At 39.9% G+C, this 21,887-nt stretch overlaps 1 protein-coding gene across 4 annotated transcripts in view; it reads left to right on the top strand.

Moving 5' to 3' along the window:
- Window positions 1–21,751, top strand: part of KLB (klotho beta) — a 42,334-nt gene extending 20,583 nt beyond the window's left edge. For 2 of the 4 annotated variants that reach the window (XR_003095382.1, XR_003095380.1), the window contains one exon: window positions 4,563–4,673. Coding sequence is in view for 1 of the 4 variants with exons in the window: in XM_006029241.3 (XP_006029303.1) it covers window positions 8,601–9,111; window positions 13,071–13,339; window positions 15,395–16,538; window positions 20,380–20,765 (2,310 nt within the window). In the remaining 3 variants the exon portion in view is untranslated. Of the gene's footprint in view, window positions 1–4,562; window positions 4,674–8,600; window positions 9,112–13,070; window positions 13,340–15,394; window positions 16,539–20,379 lie in introns of those variants that run through there. The other 2 variants (XM_006029241.3, XR_003095381.1) reach the window with 2 other exon arrangements.
- The last annotated feature ends 136 nt before the right edge of the window (window positions 21,752–21,887 follow it).

Raw genomic sequence — 21,887 nt, 5'->3', positions numbered from 1 at the left:
TCCTCTACAGTCATACTATCTTGAGGGGCCTTTGGAAGGGTCTTCTCTATAAATTTCCCAAAATGGATGGAGAATAATATGTATTTCCCCCAAATTTACCAGACACTTCTCCCCTACTCATTCAGAGGCCTCCAAAGAATGCAAGAGTGGAAGACAGTGCCACAGCAATGGCAGAGCCTGGACTTCCTTTGCAAAGAAATCTTCTTATCTGTCCCTATCAAGCATGAATCTTGGAGGGATAAATATGGCCCTGTAACAGGCTCCAGCAATCTACCCAGTGTCCAAAGTCCCCTAGGCTAAGTATAGACAGTCAAAAAGCCCAAAGCTGAATTGATTCAGTCTTTGCAAGTTAGCCTGAGCTGCAGAGATTGAACCAATAAGCAAATGAACAGATATTCACTTTTGATTCAGGAAATGCAGCCACATGCCTGTAGTGATTTGAGCCAGAAGCTGGGGGACATGGCTCCCTGGCACAGTTGCCAGCATGGGCTGTATGTCCACTTCCTCTTCCTGCAGCCCCCAACGTCTCTGGGATTTGCAGTCCACAATCACAGCAGCAGGACTTCACAGAGTTACTTATCACTTCCTCTTTCTGCTTCAAGGTGCCTCTGGGATTTGTAGTCCACAGTTGCAGCCAGCACTAAGTAAGCAGGACAGGGCAGCTGTGTACTTGGGGGAAGGGAAGTTTAACCCTCCTGGACCCTAGAACCCAGCAGGGATTTGCCGGGGGGTGGAGAGGAGCAGTGAGCCAGCCCTCACTGCTCCAGCTAGGGAGCAGAGGGGCAAGGCTAGCCCTGCTCTCTGAAGCAGACTGCACAGCCCAGTCCAGGCCTGCAAAATGCTGGGATGCTGGGGGACTCTTATTTAACTTGAACCAGGAAGGGTTCTAGGACAGAAGGTTCATAAACTGGCTTAACCAAAATCAGTTAAGTCTGATACTACATTCAACCAGGTTTATCCTAAACCAGTTTCAGCCATTTTGAAACTGGTTTATGTGCATTGAACTTCTATTCTGTTACAGGTTTAAACCAGTTTATGTGTAGCTTCTGCCCCTAGCCCTAGTGGTTGGACCAGCTTGCTCACAACCCCTAGTCTCTGCTCTGCCTCCAATCTCTCACTTGCCACAACTTGATCTTTTCAGAGTTTTCTAATTAGGGAAGCTATTGGCAGAAAAGGGGGAGCCTGTTTCTAGGTAGATCCGCTTAGTGCACAGTCCTTCAGGCTTCTTCACACTGAATTCGAAGGTGTGGGTTGCCTCTTTCTAGACAATCTCCCAATTTAAGCCTGAAAGGTAATAATCGTGACCTCTTGCCACCCGCATAGTCACACCCATGCCTCACAGATGTTTTCAGTCGTTGTCCTTAAAAGGCTCTTTGCCTCAATACCCAGCATGGCCTATTTTAGCCTCCAAGCACTTGTTGGACTCTCAGCCTTCACAGGCTTTTTCTAACTAGGCTCTCTCCACTTAGGCCCACTGAACCCAAATCCAGCTGATGAGCTCTAGTCCTCTGGGACCTTGGGCCCCTGACCCTAGTTTCACCCTCATTGGTTAGGGACCCTGGCCCTCTAAGTCTCTGATCGTCTCTGACCTACACCTTGCTCTGGCAGGATATGGAGCCTGGATGCTCCTTACCAGTGCCCCACTGTGGCCTCCGTGCGCACACTCAGCATTTAAGCCAAGAGGTTTCTGGTGCCTGCAATGCTCCCAAGTCCCTGCACATCCATGGAGCACCTTTTCTCTGCACCATCTTGGATTCTGACTTCCCCCCTCCCCTCTCTATTCAGCTTCTGGCCAGACTTAAGGGTCTGAGCCTTTTCAGTCAGCCAGTTGTTCACTTCTTCACCCTCCCCAGGGGTGTCTAGTCTATTAACTTAGTGGACAGCCTCTGAGCTTGCTGCTTTGCTCTCTTAAGGGGTAGGACACCAGGTCCCTGACATGGGTCTTTCCTTTTGAAATCAATGGTCCTGCTTTCTCCCTTTCTCTTTCCCCCTTGGCTGGATAACAGGGTTAGGACTCCCTATTACAGGCTCCTATACTACTTCTGCCTTCCTTGGAAGAGCTTGGCATCAGAATCTTTGTCAGAAAAATGTTGCAACCAATTACTGTGTTTAAGACAAAGTGCCATTGATTTTGTTTTGCCAGTGTGTAACAGTAATCCATTATTTTCCTACCCAAATATAAATGCAGTTAAACTCTAATTAAACATTTTCTCTTAAAGGTGGCATGAACTTGTCATAAGCAATAGGATCTGTGCAATCAGCAAATAACCCGGTATTAGAAAGAGAACAAACATGTAAAAGATCAATGAGAACTAATAAGGAAAAAATGTTTTGATTACAGAAGCATGAATCTGGAAACTTCTATGGTCAGGTTGTTAAAAATTCAAAGGCACAATCTGGTAAGGGTTCTGTGGGCCAGATTCAAGATCTACAAAATATAGGAGCCAAATATTTAAATATTTGAATGCCTTCAGCCTTCTGAATTCACATTAACTTTCATAGGTGCTGAAGCCAGTTCCAGTGTGGGCCTCAGCACTTCTGAAAATCAGCCATAAGTGTGAATTTAGAAGGCTGAAGGCACTCAAATATTTGAATGAATACAGCCCTAACATTAAAGCAACCCAGTTTGCAGATTTGACCCGTGAGTTGCATTTCTCCCTTTCTGAAGACAAAACCCATCCCCTAGTAGTCATGGCCCCTGGACACAATTGATATGTTTATCTTATAATCAAGGTTCCCTCTAAAGTGTGCGCCTGTGCAGCCGCGCACAATAAAAAATCTTGCTGCGCAGTAACTTTTTAATGCTGCGCACCGGGGCCCACGCAGGACACTTATTGCTTGGCTGTGCAGGGCCCACTCCACTCCTCACCACGCTGGCATTCCTACGAGGAGGGAGAGCGCAGCCCCGGCCGGAGCAGCCCATGAGGGGCTGGGCTGCTGATCAGTGGACAATCATCGCCCCTGCCCCTTCCTCCTCCATGCCCACAGCGCGGGGCAGGCAGCGGCTCCTCTGCGAGGCGAGGCAAGGCAGGGGCGGGGGCCAAGCTGGGCACTTCATGGGCTCTGCTGGCTCCAGGGAACTGGTCTGCTCCCCAGCCCCTTCAGGCAAGCTTCACCCTGAGCCCCACCAGCTTCACCCTAATCTTAGCTTTCATCCCTGTGACGGAAGCCCCAGAGCTCCTGCGCCAAAGCCCAGCAGCCCCACAGGTTTTCCACACTCTGCCTGCTCCCCACCTCCGTGCCTCGCTGCAGGCTTTGAAAGTGATGCCATGTGCCTCGCTGCCTGATCTGCGCAGCGGCGGGACACACATGGCGCCACGCCACTTTCAAAGGCTGCAGTGAGACACGGAGGCGGGGAGCAGACGAAGTGCAGCCTGCATGTGGGTCCAAGAGACATGACAGGGAAGTATACACACTTCATGTAACAAAGGTACTGGAGACAAAGTCAGCTCTTTGGTAACTGAAGACAGAGAACTCAAATGCTTGCCCAATTTTAAGTATTAATTAAGCCTTAATCCTGACCACAGAGACATGATTAAAAGGTAGCATGTGGGTAGTACAGCCAGTTTCTTCTATTATTTACAACAATGCAAATTAAAAGCAGAATTGGGCCTTTAAAGAAAAACATCTAACAAGATAATAAATAGACTGAGACTAATATTAAAGAATGCATCTGGTACACGGTCTAATATTAAATACTAAAGGGGGAAGCGGGACCAATTCAGGAACGGACTGAAGCAGCGCACTCACGGACTGAAGCAGGGTGCTCACGGATCACTACACCTTAGAGGGAACATTGCTTATAATGGTCAGCAATATTTATGTAACATTTAGTCAGTACAAATTATTACAAATCTAAGAATACACGTCACAGAAGAGAAAGCATGATGTGTCAACCAAGAAAGCCCATTTTAAAAAGTTGAGGCATTTCTGTTTCATACTTTCTGATTCATTCTTATTTTCTTTTCTTTCAAAAAGATATTTTGTTTTGTTTTGTTTTAAAGTCAGTATTCTGAAAATAAATAGAAGAACAAAGATGCCTTCTTGTGTCCTTACTGAGGAAAGAATGCTAGAGCCAAAATCTGTTTTTACTGAAGTCAAAGGAAGCATTGAGACTGATTTCAGTAGGAGCAGGATTTGAACCTAATGAATTAGCATAATGTCACTTGATCCATTTAGTTTCTTTTGTCCAGTAGAGGAAAGGTGCTTCAGTGCAGAACGCCTTACCTAAGACATCAGATATAATGCTAATTTGCCTTATATAGAACCTGAGGACTTCTTAGTGTTTTGCAGAAATTGTACTTCAGTATTTTATAATGCACCTGTCACTATAGGATTAACAAATCAAATAATGCAAACAGGAATGAATTCATCCTCAGAACACACCTGCAATTTATCCAGGCTGACATCTTTTTGGGACAGGTTCATTTTTCACTGGGTTCATGGTATCAAGTCCACTGTGGTATTATTAACAAATAGTAATACAGGCAATCCTCAATTTACAATGTTTCGCACTTACAACATTTATAAATTGACACCCTGTTTCAACTTCATGACATCAGTTTCAACTCTACAACGCTTGAGCCGATGTGACGTCACGCCAGCGAACAAGTTCGTTGCATCGCTCATCTCCCCGGAGAACATCTGTCCAAATTTCCTTGGACACTTTCTTTAAGAAAGCAGACAAGACTCCAGAAAAACCTGCAGCCAAGACTCCTGAGAAGACTCCAGCCAAGAACCCTTCAAAAAGTCCAGCAAAGTAGTCCTTCCAAATCAATATGATTGCTATTTACAATATAAATACGTTAATGTAGCTATATTACTCATCTATAATTGATCGAATACAAAATTCTGGGGTATTTTTGGTGAAAATAGGTGTCAGGCCTTGGTTCAGGAACCAATCCCCCTTTTATAACATTGTTTCTTATGAGAAAATTGGTTCCGAGTTACAACGTTTCGACTTAAGACAGTTTTCGGGAACCAGTTGTGTCGTAAGTCCAAGGACTGCCTGTATTTAAGTATTATTATTCATACTTTATAACTGAGGAGTGAAAGCATAATCATAAGTGCTTTGTTCAAGTTAACTGAATAGGTAATGATCAGAGCAAGTGCTGATCTGTTATTCTGACCAATATGCACATTGCTTCCTTCACTGAGAAAGACAGTCTTGGCCCTCATGCTTCAAGCTAAACCCCTAAGCCCACTGCCTTCAAATACAATATTGTACAATGTCAGTTTTCAGACAGTAATAGCCGTGGGTGTTAACAACATTTCATCAGTCTTTAACCCCACTTAGTTCAACTATTTCCATGTGAGTGATTATTTAGAGGTTATTTTTCTTAAGTCTATTGGAAATCATCAGGGAACTGTAATATGCAAATATAGAGTGCTATATTTCTTCTAAGGCACTGGTTTGTAACCTTTTTAGACCCAAGGCATCCCTCCACAACATTTTAGACTTTGGTGGCACCCTGGTTGAGAACCAGTTCTGCTGCCTTAGCTTACCTCAGGGGTTCTTAACTGTGGTGCTCCTGCTGCCAGGAGTGGAAGCACACTGCAGCACCCCAAAGCACTACAGCATCCCTGTTGAGAACCATTGTTCCAAAAAAAGCAGTAGATGTCAAATATCATAATCAGAAATAAAACATATATCATTAAGACCTCATGTTCTGCCTCTTCATAGTAAAAAAAAAAGGAGAAAAACCACAAACCCCCCCCACAAAATCAGAATCATCATATTAAACAGCTAATAAAACAGTAATTATTGTATCTCTAATTCTAATTCTTGTTCTCAACTGGTCATGCCCTAGAGTATGCTAAGGTAAATTATTGTCACTCTGGATACTGTTCTCTCAGCTGATTGCTAGAGTATTAAAGAAAATAAATCCCATAACAAACTACATGGGAACAGAAGACCCTGATCCTGAAATGAATTACTTGCAAGAAGGTACCTGCACTTTGACATGAGCTCATAACACATTTATTACCATTGGCAGGGGGGTGAAGGATTTACACGCTAAGGTAAATTATTGTCACTCTGGATACTGTTCTCTCAGCTGATTGCTAGAGTATTAAAGAAAATAAATCCCATAACAAACTACATGGGAACAGAAGACCCTGATCCTGAAATGAATTACTTGCAAGAAGGTACCTGCACTTTGACATGAGCTCATAACACATTTATTACCATTGGCAGGGTGGTGAAGGATTTACAAAAGGCGATTCATCAAAATGTTTTCAGTGCTTGTGAAATTAACTCACGTATGCTATTGCTTGCAACATTTTATTAAACAGACCAGTGTAACTTGTTTGTTACATCTGTTTAATAAAATTTATTTTGTTTTTATTACTCAATTTAGTATGATATTAGACTTCCAGTCGTGTGTTTACTACATTCATATCAGAAAAAAAATGTGCTGAAATTAATATGTCATATGTACCTAGAATAAAATGTACGGTATTGATCTTACTTTCACTGTGTGTACTTAGCCTTGATGTTTGCCCTTGATCTAACAAGGCAAATGAAGGATTAGGTATTAAACTACCTGAAAAAAGATTAGTCAAGAGTTACTTAGAATAGCCAATATAGTACATGACATAACTTTTAAACAGATGTTTATTTTATAATTAATTAATCTCTGAAAGAGCAATTAGCTGGTTCCATCCACAATTATTATGTTTCTTAATAACAGCTTCTATCGAAGGATTTTAAACTTCACAAAACATTACTTAAACGTCTTGGAACAGACTTGTGAGCAGGCAGATAATATTGTTTCTACTGCACCTGGAAAAACCCCTAGTACATACAGACTCTACTGCAAATTTTGCAATGGAGTTTACTCCAGTTTCAATCAGAATCAAGTGGCATCAGTGTAAATGTGGGTTTTTGACACTTTGCTATCTTTACCAAATGTTTGCACCAATAAAGTTATATACCACAGGCTGTTATACCAAGTGTTTGCACCAATAAAGTTATACCACAAAACTTTTCAATAATAATAGCATTTTTACTTGATTCTAGCCAGCCTTCTGAAGGCTCATAAGTATGAGTTTTCTAGGATTGTTTTTACCATAAGCTGGTACAATCTAACATCTTTTTTTTTTTAAATGCTCCCTCCCTTTTCACCTCTACACTTAGAAATTTGTTTGAATTGCTCTGATTTATGTCAGTTATAGCACCATTATCTGGCACAGCAAGCAGTCAACCAAATTCAACAGACATGTTCTTGTAAAAGTGCATGCAAACTCATCTATTTTATTGTATTAAATAATTATAAACTAGGACAGTGTTTGGAAAAGGTGTCCGAAAAAATGCACACTGCAAACTACTATAAGACAATATATACTTGTTGCACAGCTACAGCAAGCTTTCTTACACTGCTCATCCCTAGGTTGACGGACTTTCTAGAAAAGGGCTGAGAGAAACTAGCTTTTTTTTATCTCTAAGCAACCAATGTCAATTGTGATAGCAGTTTTTGTGACGTAAATGAATAATATGTTTTGGATACAGTCTTTAATTGGAATCTTGAGACCACTCACATTACCAGCATATTAGACTGAACATTGACATTTGCCTCATAAATGCAGTTTTGCTAACTGTTCTCTGTATCTCAAAGGTTAATGTTAACTTTATCAGTATTTCCAAAGATAGGCCTTGTACAAATGTTATGACAGATGATGACTTTGGAAACTATAAATACCTGAAATGCAAGATTTCACAAAACTGTAATTTTCTACCATTCTCTCTTTTAACTAAGCCTCTGTTCATTTCTCCTATGCCTCTCTTTTTTAGTTTATCAGGTTGCACATTTCAAGATATATACACCAAATAGTACAATGTTTGGTTACAATGATTTACATAGGAAACTATGATTTTTGCTAGGTAATTTTGCCAGGGTAATTCTAAACTAAATGTTTTGCAGTGTTTCTCAGCATTTTCTGTGTGTGTGTATACAGTGTCATTTTCTCCAGCCCAAAGTGTAGCTCTATAAGCAGTCAATCCACTATTAAATTGCATTATTTTCTGTCTCATGCAACATAAGACAACTTTAAGAAAAAGATTGTCAGACAGACCTTTTAAGAGAAAGATGGGGACAAACCAAATGTCTACATCAAAATCTCACAAACTGGGAAAGCTGGAATTTAGGTCCAAACTCTGAAACATTCTCTAATTATTTAAGCTCTTCTCTAATTATTAAAGTTTAGATACCATGCAGACTTAATCACACTGATGATCACTTAAAAGTCATCCAGTTACGTTAAATAGATGTACTGTAATGTATCCACAGAGGAAAAAGTTAACAAGAATACTTTGAGCACAGAGAATCCAAGAAACCTGCGTAGCCTGGCACAGTTGGTAGCAAGGCAATCCTGTCACACACTACTAACATGAGATGGTTAAATTGTTTAGCAGTTACTAAGGAAAAAAAACTCAATAATTTTGCAAACTTCAATCTATCAGCAATCATTGAGATATTGCTGGTTATATTCTTACAGTACAACAAATGCATCTGTGCTGCTTCTGTTTATTAATATTGCCATAACATTCTCTCTGACTTTTTTAAAAGAGTCAAAGTCTAATGTTATTCTTTTCTCATTAGGCTCATGCAAAAGTTTGGCACAACTACAACAGACACTTTCGGTCATATCAGCAGGGTGTTGTGTCCATAGTTTTAGGATCCCACTGGATTGAACCCAACAGATCACAAGATGTTCTGGACATTAATAACTGTCAGCAGTCAATGGAGAGAGTACTTGGATGGTTTGCAAAGCCAATACATGGGGATGGTGATTACCCGGAAGAGATGAAAAATAAACTGCACTCATTTTTGCCCAGCTTTACTGAGGCAGAAAAAAACTATGTAAAAGGAACAGCTGACTTCTTTGCATTTTCCTTTGGTCCTAACAATTTTAAACCCCCAACCACGCTAGCTAAAATGGGACAAAATTTGTCACTTAATTTAAGGGGAGTTCTGAAGTGGATTAAACTGGAATACACCAACCCTAGGATCTTGATTGCAGAGAATGGTTGGTTCACTGACAGCCACGTGAAAACAGAAGACACCACGGCCATCTATATGATGAAAAACTTCATTAATAAAGTTTTACAAGGTTTGTATATCAGTTTAGTTTTCTTTCAATGTTCAGTGTTTCTTTAAAGGAGACACTATCAACTAAGTTCATTATTAAGCATTTGTACTTCAGTGAAGCCCAGGTACCCACCAGTACTCCATTGTGCGAGGTGCTCTATAAACACAGAACAAAAACATGATCCTGGCCCCATGTTGATAAAACCCAACTTCTAGGTTTGTTTCTCTTATTTTGTTATTCTTGTTTCTCAAGAAAAAACAAAAGATTTACCAAACTTTTTTTTCCTATTTAAATGTTGTGCTTTTAAACCCAAACATATGATCTTTGTGTTATGCACGAGAAGCAAACAATGAAAATAAGGAATAGAATGAGAATAGAATAGAATAGGAATAGAATTAATAGAAGTTAATCTGACATCTTACTTTCACTATCTAACCTGAAGGAAATGCAAAACCTAAATCAGCAGCAGAAACTGGAATGATTCTTCAGTTTTAACAAAATACATCAAATTTAATGTTTCAGTACAATGTTCATCTTGACATTTTCCTTTAATATGGGACTTTTTAAGGTAAAAGAGTTGCATGTTGTATTAAATGTAAATAATTTGAATACACTATTAATATTTCTACAACTTCAGCATTCGGTTCTTTTTTCACTTACAGAGCTTTGTATTTTTAAGCACTCTTAGAGTGACCCCTACTGGTTGTGGAAATCAATAGTAACACAAATTTCCTTGCACTGCTTTCTTTTTCACATAGCATATTTTCTTCTTGCTGGCCCTTCTTGTAGCATATGACATGTCTAGTTAACTAAATGTCTACATCATTTGGTATGGAATGACTCAGATCTTGTTACCAAAAATATTTACACCTTTCATGAGGAAGAATACTAGTGATCTCTTCTGCTGAGCACTAACACGGTTCTTTGAAGTTCAAGAAATAGTGTTACAAAGAAAAAACTTAAGAATATTTCATAAAAAAACCTGCCATACATGTGTAATTTTAGCAATATTAAATTTAGAGAGAGTCCCAGATCCTAAGTTCAGGTCCCAACTTTCCCAGAGTTGAAAGAATTTAAAAGACGTTTGGTTTAAGTCTCTTATCACTGAACTTAACTTTATCCCTGGGTCATCTCATCTATACTTACAAATTCAACAACCATGGTTATGCTGATAATTCATAAATCTACCACTGTTCCACACCTGTCTCCTGTTTTTCAGATTAAAATCTTCTCCTACTTTGCTGACATCTCATAAATATCTTGGCATCAGGTCAAGCACAACTTGGCTAAAATTTATTTCTCAATGTTCCTTCACTCCTAATCACTCTCATCTTTTTTCTTAGTCACTGGGAACAGCCCCACACATCTGGCTTTCGCTTCAGCCCATAACCTAGTTGCCATCTTCACCTCTTTCTAGGTTGCCACATCCTGGTTATATCTAAATATTACTGTTTCTTTCTGTATAACATACCTAAGATATGCCTTGTCCCATCCATCCAAACAAGCGAAACTTTTTGTTATCTCACATTTTGCTTACTGCAATATCTTTTTCTATGACAGCCTTGCTCTGCTCATATCCATACAGAACCCTACTGCAAAGAATATTTTTTCTTGGATTATGTCAAGTTCTTGGCCTATCTTCATTGGTTCTTCACAGGTTCTTCATGGTCCATCCTCATCTTACCAACAAACTCTCATTCATTATGAAGAGGTGTAACTGGTAGGGGCAGGAGGGGAGTGGGGACTATATGGGCAACTGCCCAACACTGACTTGGAGGGGGAGGTGAAAAAAAAGTGACTGCCGCTGGCATCTGCATGGTCATGTTTACAATGGCAGTGACAACTGGAATTCGCCACTTCCGCTTTGTCCCATGCTCCCTGCTGTGTCCCTGTACTACTTTCAGTTGTCCATTTGGAAGCTTCTTGGGGCTAACATATCTTTTTAGTTTATTTATACAATACTGTATACAATATTAATGTGCAATTCTGGTCCATGATCAGGATAGCTGAGGACTACAGTAATACAGTTAATGCCACTCAAAAAATAAAGATTATACCAAGGTATTACAAAGCAGCAAACGTCAGTAGAAAGCTGAAAATGTTTAGCTTAGTGTTGTTCAAAGAAAATAAAGCAGAATATACTATTGGAGGGGATGGAATACCTGCTTTTAAACTGAAATGCCTAACTTTCCCCTGACTTCAACTGACCCAGTTGGGTCAGTGCCAAAACTCCCATCAACTTCAGTAGGCTCAGGCATTTCACCTCAGATTTTGTAGCCAGCTCACATCGTATTAATGCAGGATGTTCTTTTGCGGTGTTTCTAAAAAGTGACTCTGGTTGGCTCAGAGGATGGACTATGGAGCTTTTCTTCCAGGTGTCAGTCAGAATCTATCCCAAGTTTATAATGAAAGTTGTTACCTTCCTTATGCAGCTTTGAACCTATAAGTTTCTTTGGCAATCATGGACCCAATCTACACTACTATAGTTTTGCTGGCAGAAGTATGAGTTCATCCACACTCACAGCTGGTGGCGACCCCACTTCTTTCTGCCTGCAGAACAACACCATCTCTTCAACCAAAAGGCTTCAGGTGCCACCCAAGAGCCAAAAAAAACAGGCACTCCTCTGCCTTCTCTAGCCCCTTTAACAGATCCAGCAGGCTCCTCATGCCCTACGGACACAGCTACTGACATAGACCCACACACATCCCTTTGAAGCCATGTGGGTGAATACATGAGCTGACAGCTTCTCTGTAGCAGCTGCTGTCTCTGGACAGAGCTCTGAGCAACAGAAACAGCCAATTGTAGACAAAGCCGCTGTTCCCTTCCCAGTGAACCAGTGTTTGTATTAGAGAAATCACCCTCACATTAGTCATTAAATGACAACTTTATTGTCTGCTTGAGCAGAGAAGCCTGCTCAGGCAGACACTAAGGACTGGACTGGCTGAAGGGGTCTGGACTCTGCACTACTTACTCCATCTCAAGCAAAGGTCTCTCCCACTTAAGGTTGACACAAAGTAAGACCATATGAAGAAACCTGCTGCACACATTCTGTGAATGAGCAGAGAACTTTGGTCTTTAGGCCTTTCAGTCTGGTTGCTTTCACAATCATTACATTTAATGTTGCAGGCTATAAGGTAAACAGGGATTTATTATATGTTTTAAGTAGCAATGATAAGGTATGATACAAAGAAATGACAGAATCATTGTTTCGACTAATGAACTGAGAAATACAAACCACTGTTCCTACAAATAACCTAGGGTCTCAGGATTCCCCGCACCACTACACAGGCAGCACTGGCAGAGATGCACAGCCCTCCAGCATCCCTCACCCCACCCTACCACCCCACCTGCAAACAGGCAGTGCCAAGGATCACCTCCCCAGCACACAGGCTGCATGGGCAGCACACACCCCTGCCCCCACTGCATAGACAGCACCAGCAGCACATAGTCCCGTCACTCCCAGGCCCACTCCTGCAGTGTGGCAGCTGGCTGGCGGCAGGAGAGGTAGCTGCATGGGCCTGGTGGCCTCCTGCTAACTTCTTACCGATTGCCAGTTGGATGGCCCTGTATTAACTAAAGCAGGCCAACTTTTTAGCCAGGCTCTCTAGTTTAGACAGTTTAAAATTTCACTTAAAAACTCCACAGTACAGTTTTAAATAATTTCAAGTAGCTGAAATCATTTTGTTTCTGCACCACATCCTAAACTATTAAAACAAGCACAACATTATTATAGCACTTCATTTTTAAAGATATTTTCTGAAGTTGCTAGTGAAGAAGGACTAACCTATTAAATATCATCTCTATTTGGCCATGGTTTTTGCTATCCATTAGAATGGTGATGAGAAACTGGGAATTTCATAATATACAATTAAACTCTCTGACCTTCATTTATTTTACAGGCTCATACTGTAATTCATATTTCTAAGTTGTTAATGATTTTTTTCCATGTAACCCCTTTTCACTTATTTCTCCTGTGCAGCTATTAAATATGACGGTATCAGTGTGTTTGGTTACACTGCCTGGTCTCTCCTTGATGGGTTTGAATGGCAACATGCCTACAACACTAGACGTGGATTATTTTATGTAGATTTCGATAGTGAGCAGAAAGAAAGGATTCCTAAGTCATCTGCACTTTATTACAAACAAATAATTCAAGATAATGGATTTTTTCTGAAGGAGTCTCCCCAGGGGCTACAAAGTCAATTCTCCTGTGACTTCTCCTGGGGTATCACAGAGTCTGTTCTTAAGGTAAGCATAATATACTGCAAACCTCTGTTAATTTCCATGTATTTAACCATGAAAAAGAAATCTTTGTACATGTCTCTATATAGTACTTTTCATCAATGATTTCAGAACACTCCACATATATAAATCTAACCTCAAAATAAACCTTTAAGTATAAAAGTATCTGTTTGGTAGCCCCCTGGCAGACATTACACTTAACATACGATTAACCAGTTAATCATGTGGTAAGCAGTAACCTGGCCCCACGGTCATGCAGTTAATGGCACAATAAAATAGGGAATAAGTCACAAAATATGTGTAATAATTTTGTGGCTGGTTTCCATTGTGTCCTAAATTGAACACGTGGTTGGTGTGCTCCCAGCCTTAGGGGCCCACAGGAACCTTGAAGGGAACCTGTATACTCCCACAGCTGAGAGCACCAGTTAGGACTCAGGGGTGGGCAAAATGCTGCCCGGGGGCCAGATGCAGCCTGCCAGGCCATTCTATCTGGCCCTTGGGGCCCATAAAAAATGTAGAAAATTAATATTAATCTGCCCTGGGCTGCCTGTCATGTGGCCCTCGATGACTTGTCGAAACTCAGTAAGCGGCCCTCTGCCCAAAATAATTGCCCGCCCCTGATTAGATTAGGTGATGAGTGCACTGAGCCTCAGGAGCGCACTGGAGCCTTGAAGGGCAGACTGGCACTCCCGAGACACACTACTTAGTTGTGCAAGGAATGCCTAGGATCATGATCCCAGCCTCCCCCTGCACTGGCAATAGGGCACAATTGGGATCGGGTCCCTAATCCCACAATCACACCCCCTGCCATGCATGTGCAGCATGGCATAAAGTGCAATTGTTGGGATTGGGGATCAGATCCCATCATGCCTTTAACTGAACATTTGTCAGCAGCCATGTAAATAAATAAACAGGCAAAGGTAGCTTTATTGACTTGCTCGAAACTTCAGCACTAGGAATACAACTCAAGAGTCTAATAATTCCAAGACCTCATTGCAAGGGTATAAAAAATAAATATCCTATCATTGTAAAATACTGTAGAAACACAAATGAAAAAAATCATTGCTCTATATATGCACACAGAAAAATATTACACAAATTTTGTGGCTTATTCCCTATTTTATTGTGCCATTAACTTCATGACTGTATGGCTATATATATTGCCTTTTTTGCCTGAGCCATATTCAGAAACAGATCATATTGTATACTGTCATGATAAAAGATTTGGTTTTATGGCATATATTTTCACATTAAACTTTATAGCTGTATTTGACATGGGACAGGTGCTGTAGCACAGCTTTGTAATTATACAATGAAAGGTAGCACAATGGAAGACCTCAGGCAGGAAAAATGCTTACCAGCAAAATAAATTTAATTTAACCCAGCCACAATTAGACACAGGAAGTAAATGCTTCTACATATCATATTGCTAACCATTGAGAGGGGATACCGTAGCATGGGGAAGGATTTTCTTCTCAGTATGTTTTAAGGTTGAATTTAAAACTTTTTATTCACCACATGGTACAAGTCCTACGCAACAAACTAAAGTAAAAAATTAGAACAGTAACAACACAGTAACACAAGTGCAGTGCTGAATCTTGTTAGCTATCAGAGATCAGTATTGAAACCAATTATATTAACTGCTTGCCCTGACAAGTGATAAGAGTACAGCAATCAGTGCAGCTAAGTGTAAGACAGGTCCTGCTGGTTAGGACTAGCTAGTAAAGCAACTAACAGTCCTGTTTTGCTCTTACATATCACTGTTGCCCTGAATAACTCTGGACAAGACAATCACTTACTTTATGCCCCATTTATATAAAGGATGCAACTTTTATTCAGAAATGTTGTAAGGTTTGATTAACAAAACCTCTGCCCCCATGCTGTTATGAAATGCCTACAAACTACTAGGCTACAGAAACAGAACAGCAAGGAGCTTCCTTTCCTCACTGCTTTATTTCACAAGTAAAACTTAAGCTAATTCTTTCTTCCATATAGAGGTAACAAAGACACCTGTTTAATGAATGTACATTTGAATACATTTATTCCTATTCATTTTTACAGGCTGAGTTGGTAGCTTCCTCTCCACAGTTCTGTGATCCCAACCTGTATATCTGGAATGTCACTGGAGATGGGCTTCTGCACCAAGTTAAAGGAGTGAAGCTGAAAACACGACCAGCTCAATGTACAGATTTTGTTAGCATTAAGAAACAACTTGATCTCCTGGAAAAACTGAAAGTCACTCATTATAGATTTGCACTTGATTGGTCATTAATTCTACCCAATGGAGATTTGTCAGCTATCAATAGGCAAGTGCTAAAATATTATAGATGTGTGATTAGTGAAGTACTGAAACTCAATATTAAATCTATGGTAACTTTATATTATCCAACTCACGCCTACTTGGGCCTGCCTGCTCCTTTATTGCAGGGAGGAGGATGGCTAAATCAGTCTACTGCCCAGGCCTTTCAAGATTATGCAGCTTTATGTTTTCAGGAACTCGGTGATTTGGTAAAATTATGGATTACAATAAATGAGCCGAACCGACTAAGCAACATCTATAACAGAAGTAGCAATGATACCTACCAGGCAGCACACAATTTACTGCTAGCACATGGCATGGCCTGGCAAATCTATGACAAGCAATATAGGTCCATTCAGCATGGCCAGGTGTCCCTCTCTTTGCATTCAGATTGGGTTGAGCCTGCCAATCCCTATTTTGATACTCACTTGAAAGCAGCTGAAAGGTTTCTTCAGTTTGAGATAGGTTGGTTTGCAGATCCAGTTTTCAAGAGTGGGGATTATCCAGCAGCCATGAGGGAATATATTCTCTCCAAAAACAAAAAAGGCCTCTCAGAGTCTTTCTTGCCATATTTTACAAATGAAGAAAAGAAACTCCTTAGAGGCTCAGCTGATTTTTATGCTCTGAATCATTTCACCACAAGATTCGTGATCCATGAACTTCAAAATGGAAGCCAGTATGAGTTTGATCGGGATGTTCAGTTCCTACAAGATATCACCTGTCTGAGTTCACCATCTCGCTTGGCAGTGGTGCCTTGGGGAATTCGCAAAGTTCTACAATGGATTAAAAAGAACTATGGTGACATAGATGTTTACATCACAGCAAATGGGATTGACGACCAGTCTTTGGACAATGATGAACTTCGAAATTATTACTTAAGAAAATATACACAAGAGGTTTTGAAAGGTGAGTAGATGAACTGAGATAATCTGAAATAAGCCACTTTTCATGGTGGCATGGAATATATTCTAAATGGGCACTCTTAGTGTCTACCTCCCCTCCCAGTTATGCAGATCACCTCCTCATCCACAATAGCATACTGTCCCTGTTCCAGTTTCAGCAATTGCTTGCACTGAAGAGAAATATTAGTAAAATAGTTAATTTATCTGGCTTGACAAAAGTGTTTCAACTTTAAAAAAAAGTGTTAATCTTATTTATTTTTGCTCTTTATTGCCAGTATGAGGTGTGAGATGTCAGCTTGTGTGAAGGTTAGGACATTTATTCAGTTGGCTAAATATGGATTTAGATTGCTTTTAGGCATCTCCATTTAAAAACACTGGCAATTATCTCTGTGTTGGTTTGATAGTTTAAAAATAATGAATATTTGCTTACATTCATCCAATAGTAATTTGAAAGCATCGATAAAACAGACAAAATTATCCTGTGCTAATTGCTTCATGGAAAGATTTGCCTTTGCAAGCAAGGCAACTTGCATACATTTTCATATATTGCATCGATTGCTGATATTTCTGTTAATGGGTTAAAAAAAAAAAAAACGCATTCAGCTCTAATCAGATGAATACATGCAATATCTATCTAGTTCATGAACTCTACTACATTGCATTTAAAATAAATAATTTCTAAAAATTAAAGCAATAGCACATTGCTAGTTATTACTTATTTCCTTTATAATCTAAGAGCCCCTACAAAGAAATGTACTAGTAAATGTTTTTCACAGACCACTACTCATGAATTCTTGATTTTCCCACTGCACAGTAGTAAGTAATACCATACTTACTTGAATATAAGCAGACAATGAATATAAGAAGACCCCCCCCAATAACTGGATTCTATATATGAAAAATGTATATGTTTATTATAATTTTCCAGGTATGGAATTTAAATCTTAAAGGTTTGCCTTGAATTTGTTCCCTGCCCATAGCAGGGAAAACAAATATTTGGGAGTCAGATAGCTCCCTTGCCTTCTGCTGCCCAACTTTTTCCTCCTGCAGCCCCTTCCCCCGCCCCTTACCATCAGACCAGGCTTTCCCTGAGCAATGGAAATGAGGGGCAAACTTGAAAACACTGACCTTGAAATAAACATATGCAAATTATTACAGATACCTACAGACATAGTTAATCTAGAATTGATGCATTTTACTTTTTTTAAACTGCTGTAGGTTTTAGCACAGGTACTCTATAAAACACCTTTAAGCAGCACTTTTATATTTACTTATATATAGCACAAACTATGCATAATAGTCCAAAGCAAAAAGACTCAGGATTTACCATATAGTTAATTAGGCTGGGCCCCAGCAGAGCCAACAATGTTTCAAGCCATAGTGACCCCACAACTCAGCGCTGTTTAGTGTATACTGACTCTATACCAGATATCCCCCAGATACTAAGGATCCATATGCTTATTAACCTCCCACTCATGACTCAAACTGGGTGCTTGTTACAAGTCCAGTGATCATCCAAACATTTACATACAACATTTACATGAGATGCAGGGTGAACTGTTTGGGACCCATTTGGTGATGTTTACCAGACATTTAAGGCTGGTGAAGAAACAGGAATCAGTGGAAATGGGAAAGAAAGGCACAGCTTAGCTATGGGAGTGAAGAAGTCCAAATGCGTTCTGTGTAGTGGTTCACCAAGACTTGAAAAAGAATCAGCGCTGAGGGAGGCTGCACACAATGGGTATTACCATATATCTTATTCACCTGGGCAGCACTAATTTATCCTTCTGATAAATGAACATTTCCCAACTTTTTCTGCCCCACAGCACACTTACCCCACCTTCTCCACCCCACGGCACACCAGCCAAACACTGGGGGGGAGGGATGGTGAGCAGCTGAATACCGAATGGGGTGGGGGGGTGGCAAGTGGCCAAATGCTGAGTGGGGGGCAGAGGGGTCACGAGCAACTGAACGCCAGGGGAGGGGGGGGAGGGGAGGGGAAGGTGGCAAGCAGCCAAACACTGAGCAGGGACAGGTGGCAAGCAGTCAAACATCAAGTTGGGGGGTGTGATATCGGCACAGTGACAGTGTGGGGCGGCAGTGGCATCGCTGCCTGTAGCCATGGCCCCCCAAGCTTCCGTGGCACAACTGGACGCGGCCGACAGTACACCGGCTGGGAAATGCGGCGATAGATTCCCATCAGATTCCCAACAAATCCCATCAGATTTGTTCAATACGGGCTTTGTGTTTTAGTCATGCTCAGTGTTGGCTGTATTTAATGAGCTTCACAGTTAGTTTCCATTACTGAATCTGTGCTGCTTTTGGCAGCAGTTTAATGATAGATGGTGTATTTAATGAGGTTTCTTTGTATGTGAATATAAGATGAGGGGCTTTTCTTTTTATGCCGATTGGGAGAAAAATAACCTCATCTTGTAGTTAAGTAAACATGCCATCTCTCTGCATAGAGAAAGCCTGAGAGAACAATTGTTTGTAGCTCACTTTTTTAAAACTTGCCTAAATTAAATATTAGTTTGGATTCTTTTCTCTCTTTATATATGAGCTGAAAAGATTTGTATTCTTGAAGAACATAATCATTATATTACTCATTTTCAAAGACCTGTTTCTCTGTTTGGGATCCTACAGTGCTAGGCTTTGCGTACGCTTATGACCCTTCCCCAAGAGCTTACAATTAATTATTTCAGGGAAAATGTAGCTCTTTGAATGTCGTTTATTTTGGCAGTTAGGTAAAAGAACTATCAGTACATTTGAGGCACACAATACTCTATTGCAGGGATTTTGAATCTGCTGACTCCCTGACATGCTATATTTTGGGTTCCCTTTCCAAAGCCTCTGCTCCAGTCTTGAAATACTCTGGATGCATCTACACGTGTGTTTTACTGCAGAATAAACTAATTAGCTCCACAGTAAAATCTCACAAGTCTACATGTGTGCCAGCATTATGGCACAGTAGACTAATTAACTCCATTGTAGGATAGTACTCTCAAGGATGGTACTCTCTTATGGTGGCATACTTTACTATGCTGAAATGCATACGTCAATGGTAACCACGGGCATACATTATGCCTGGATAGCCTTGCCAGCCAGGGGCCTGCTCTGCCTCAGCTCAAATTACTTGTAGATGCTGGGTGCACTTGTAGATGCTGAGCCTGGGAGCAGTTGGTTCTGGCATGAACTACCCTGGAATTAATTGCATTGCATTAATCTCATGCGTTTATGCACCCTTTGTGAGACCTTTTTTTTTTTTTTTAAAGTATTAGGATAACTGAAATTACAGATAGGTGCTTAGAGAGATTTTCAAAGCTTATCTGCAATCTTAAATGCCTAAAACATTAAAAAAATCTGGCTTTTGTAGATTAACCACAGGATTTTAATGTAGGAACTCCTGATTCTAATCATGTTTCTAACAGACTTGCTAAACCTGTTGATGATTATGAAGTAGTAAGGAGTTGAGCATTATTAGGGATGGTGTATACAGCACAGTGGTAAATATAATTATTTAAATTCTTTGTTTTGTAAGGCATCAAGTGACCTAAGGAAGGGTACTTCATGACTGAAATCTCGTCCAACAGCTCTCCCAACTATACAAGATAGTACAAAAGATATAAAAGATAATATAGTGGTCCTATAAAAGATAGTACAAAAAAAACTTTGCTTCTCATACACTTCCCAGACCATGATGGTTACAACACCATTCCAACCTTGTTTTATAATGCAGTTCTAATTTTTAACTATACTAATATTTGCTGATAATCAAAAAACGATTTTAAAATGGTTTTCAGTCTATGCATAAGGTTATAGTGTTAACATTCTCTTCTTCTTTGCAGCATATCATATAGATAAAGTCAAAATTAGAGGCTATTATGCTTTTAAACTGACAGAAGAAAAACTGAAACCCAGATTTGGATTCTTCACTTCTGATTCTAAGGCCAAGCCTTCTGTACAATTTTATAACCACCTGATTAGCAGCAATGGCTTTCCTGCAGAGTATTCAACCTGCGATCAAACAAATGAAAAAACACAGTGTACCTTCTGTTTATTTCTTTCACAGAAAAAGCCACTGATATTCTTTGGCTGCTGCCTTTTTTCCACACTTATTTTGCTTTTAACTATTACCATTTTTCACAAGAGAAAAAGGAAAAAACGTTATAGGCCAAAAAAATTCCAGTACATCTGTGTTCCATTTAAAAAAAGGACACAAAACCACATTTAATTAAACTCATCACTGTTTTCTCTATAATAGAGACGGGACTCTTTTTGAGAAGCACTATGTGAGTCACTCCAGATATATGAACCAAGTAATATTCAGTGGAGGAATGGAAAACAATAGCACATACATTAAAAGGAAAAAACCCAAACCAACCTGTGATGATGATGTTGAAATTATTTTATCTGGCTTTTGAAGCAAAGTAAATGGTCTCTCCCTGTGCGTTGGAATGATCTTTAAACTAATTTGACTTGAAAAGTTATTAAGCTGTGAGAACTGATGTGCACTTTTATATAAATGTCTTTGGACTAGAACATTTTATGATGGATGCCAAGATATTTTTGTGCCATTGTTAAGTATGAATTGGCAGCTGTCTAGGTTTGCAAATGTAAGAAGTTAAAAAAAAAAAAAATCAGACCAATTCAACACCAAGGATTAAATGTTCTGGGGAAGATTTTGTTCTCAGTTGCAAAGATAAATACAAGCAACTCCCTCATTATTTCAGATACATTGCAGGTGCAACTGAGATCCGTCTTGGACAGCTTATTCTAAAAATAAGGCAATAGGCCGCCTAGAAGCATCTGGGGAGAGGCATCAGAATATGCAATCACTACCTGTTTCGCCCCACTAGGTAGGAACAAGAAAAAAAAAACCCCAATCATACACAGATTTTTATTACTGAAGAACATCAAGATAAGGTATGGGTGGTAAGCTACCACAGACCAATAAAATGCACAGTTGCAAATTGTATTTATTTCCAGGAAAAAGTGCAAAGTATGTGAAGCTCTAGTACTCCTAGTACATTGTTAACACAGACCTCAGTGTTGCAAATATTGGGCAGGCCCTATTCTAAAGATATACGAGATCAATTTGTTTAGAAATGTCTATTCTCCAAAGAATTGTCTGTATACGTATATTATTAAAGTGACATTTTCAGAGTCTATGAAAGGTTTGTCCCTTATTTTCAGTATAACTAGCAAAGAAACATTTTGTTCTGTTGGCTACAAATGTCCAACTCGGGATCCTTAAAATTCTGGTTTATTAGGTGGATTGAAGCACTGTAATGAAGTTAAATCATAAACCTTGGGGCTGGTCCACACACACACACACACACACACACACACACAC

Source organism: Alligator sinensis, unplaced genomic scaffold (genome assembly GCF_000455745.1).
Source record: "Alligator sinensis unplaced genomic scaffold, ASM45574v1 scaffold246_1, whole genome shotgun sequence".
NCBI lineage: Eukaryota > Metazoa > Chordata > Crocodylia > Alligatoridae > Alligator > Alligator sinensis.
Note: the sequence above shows the minus strand (reverse complement) of the source record. Positions and strands in the feature narration are given on the sequence as shown.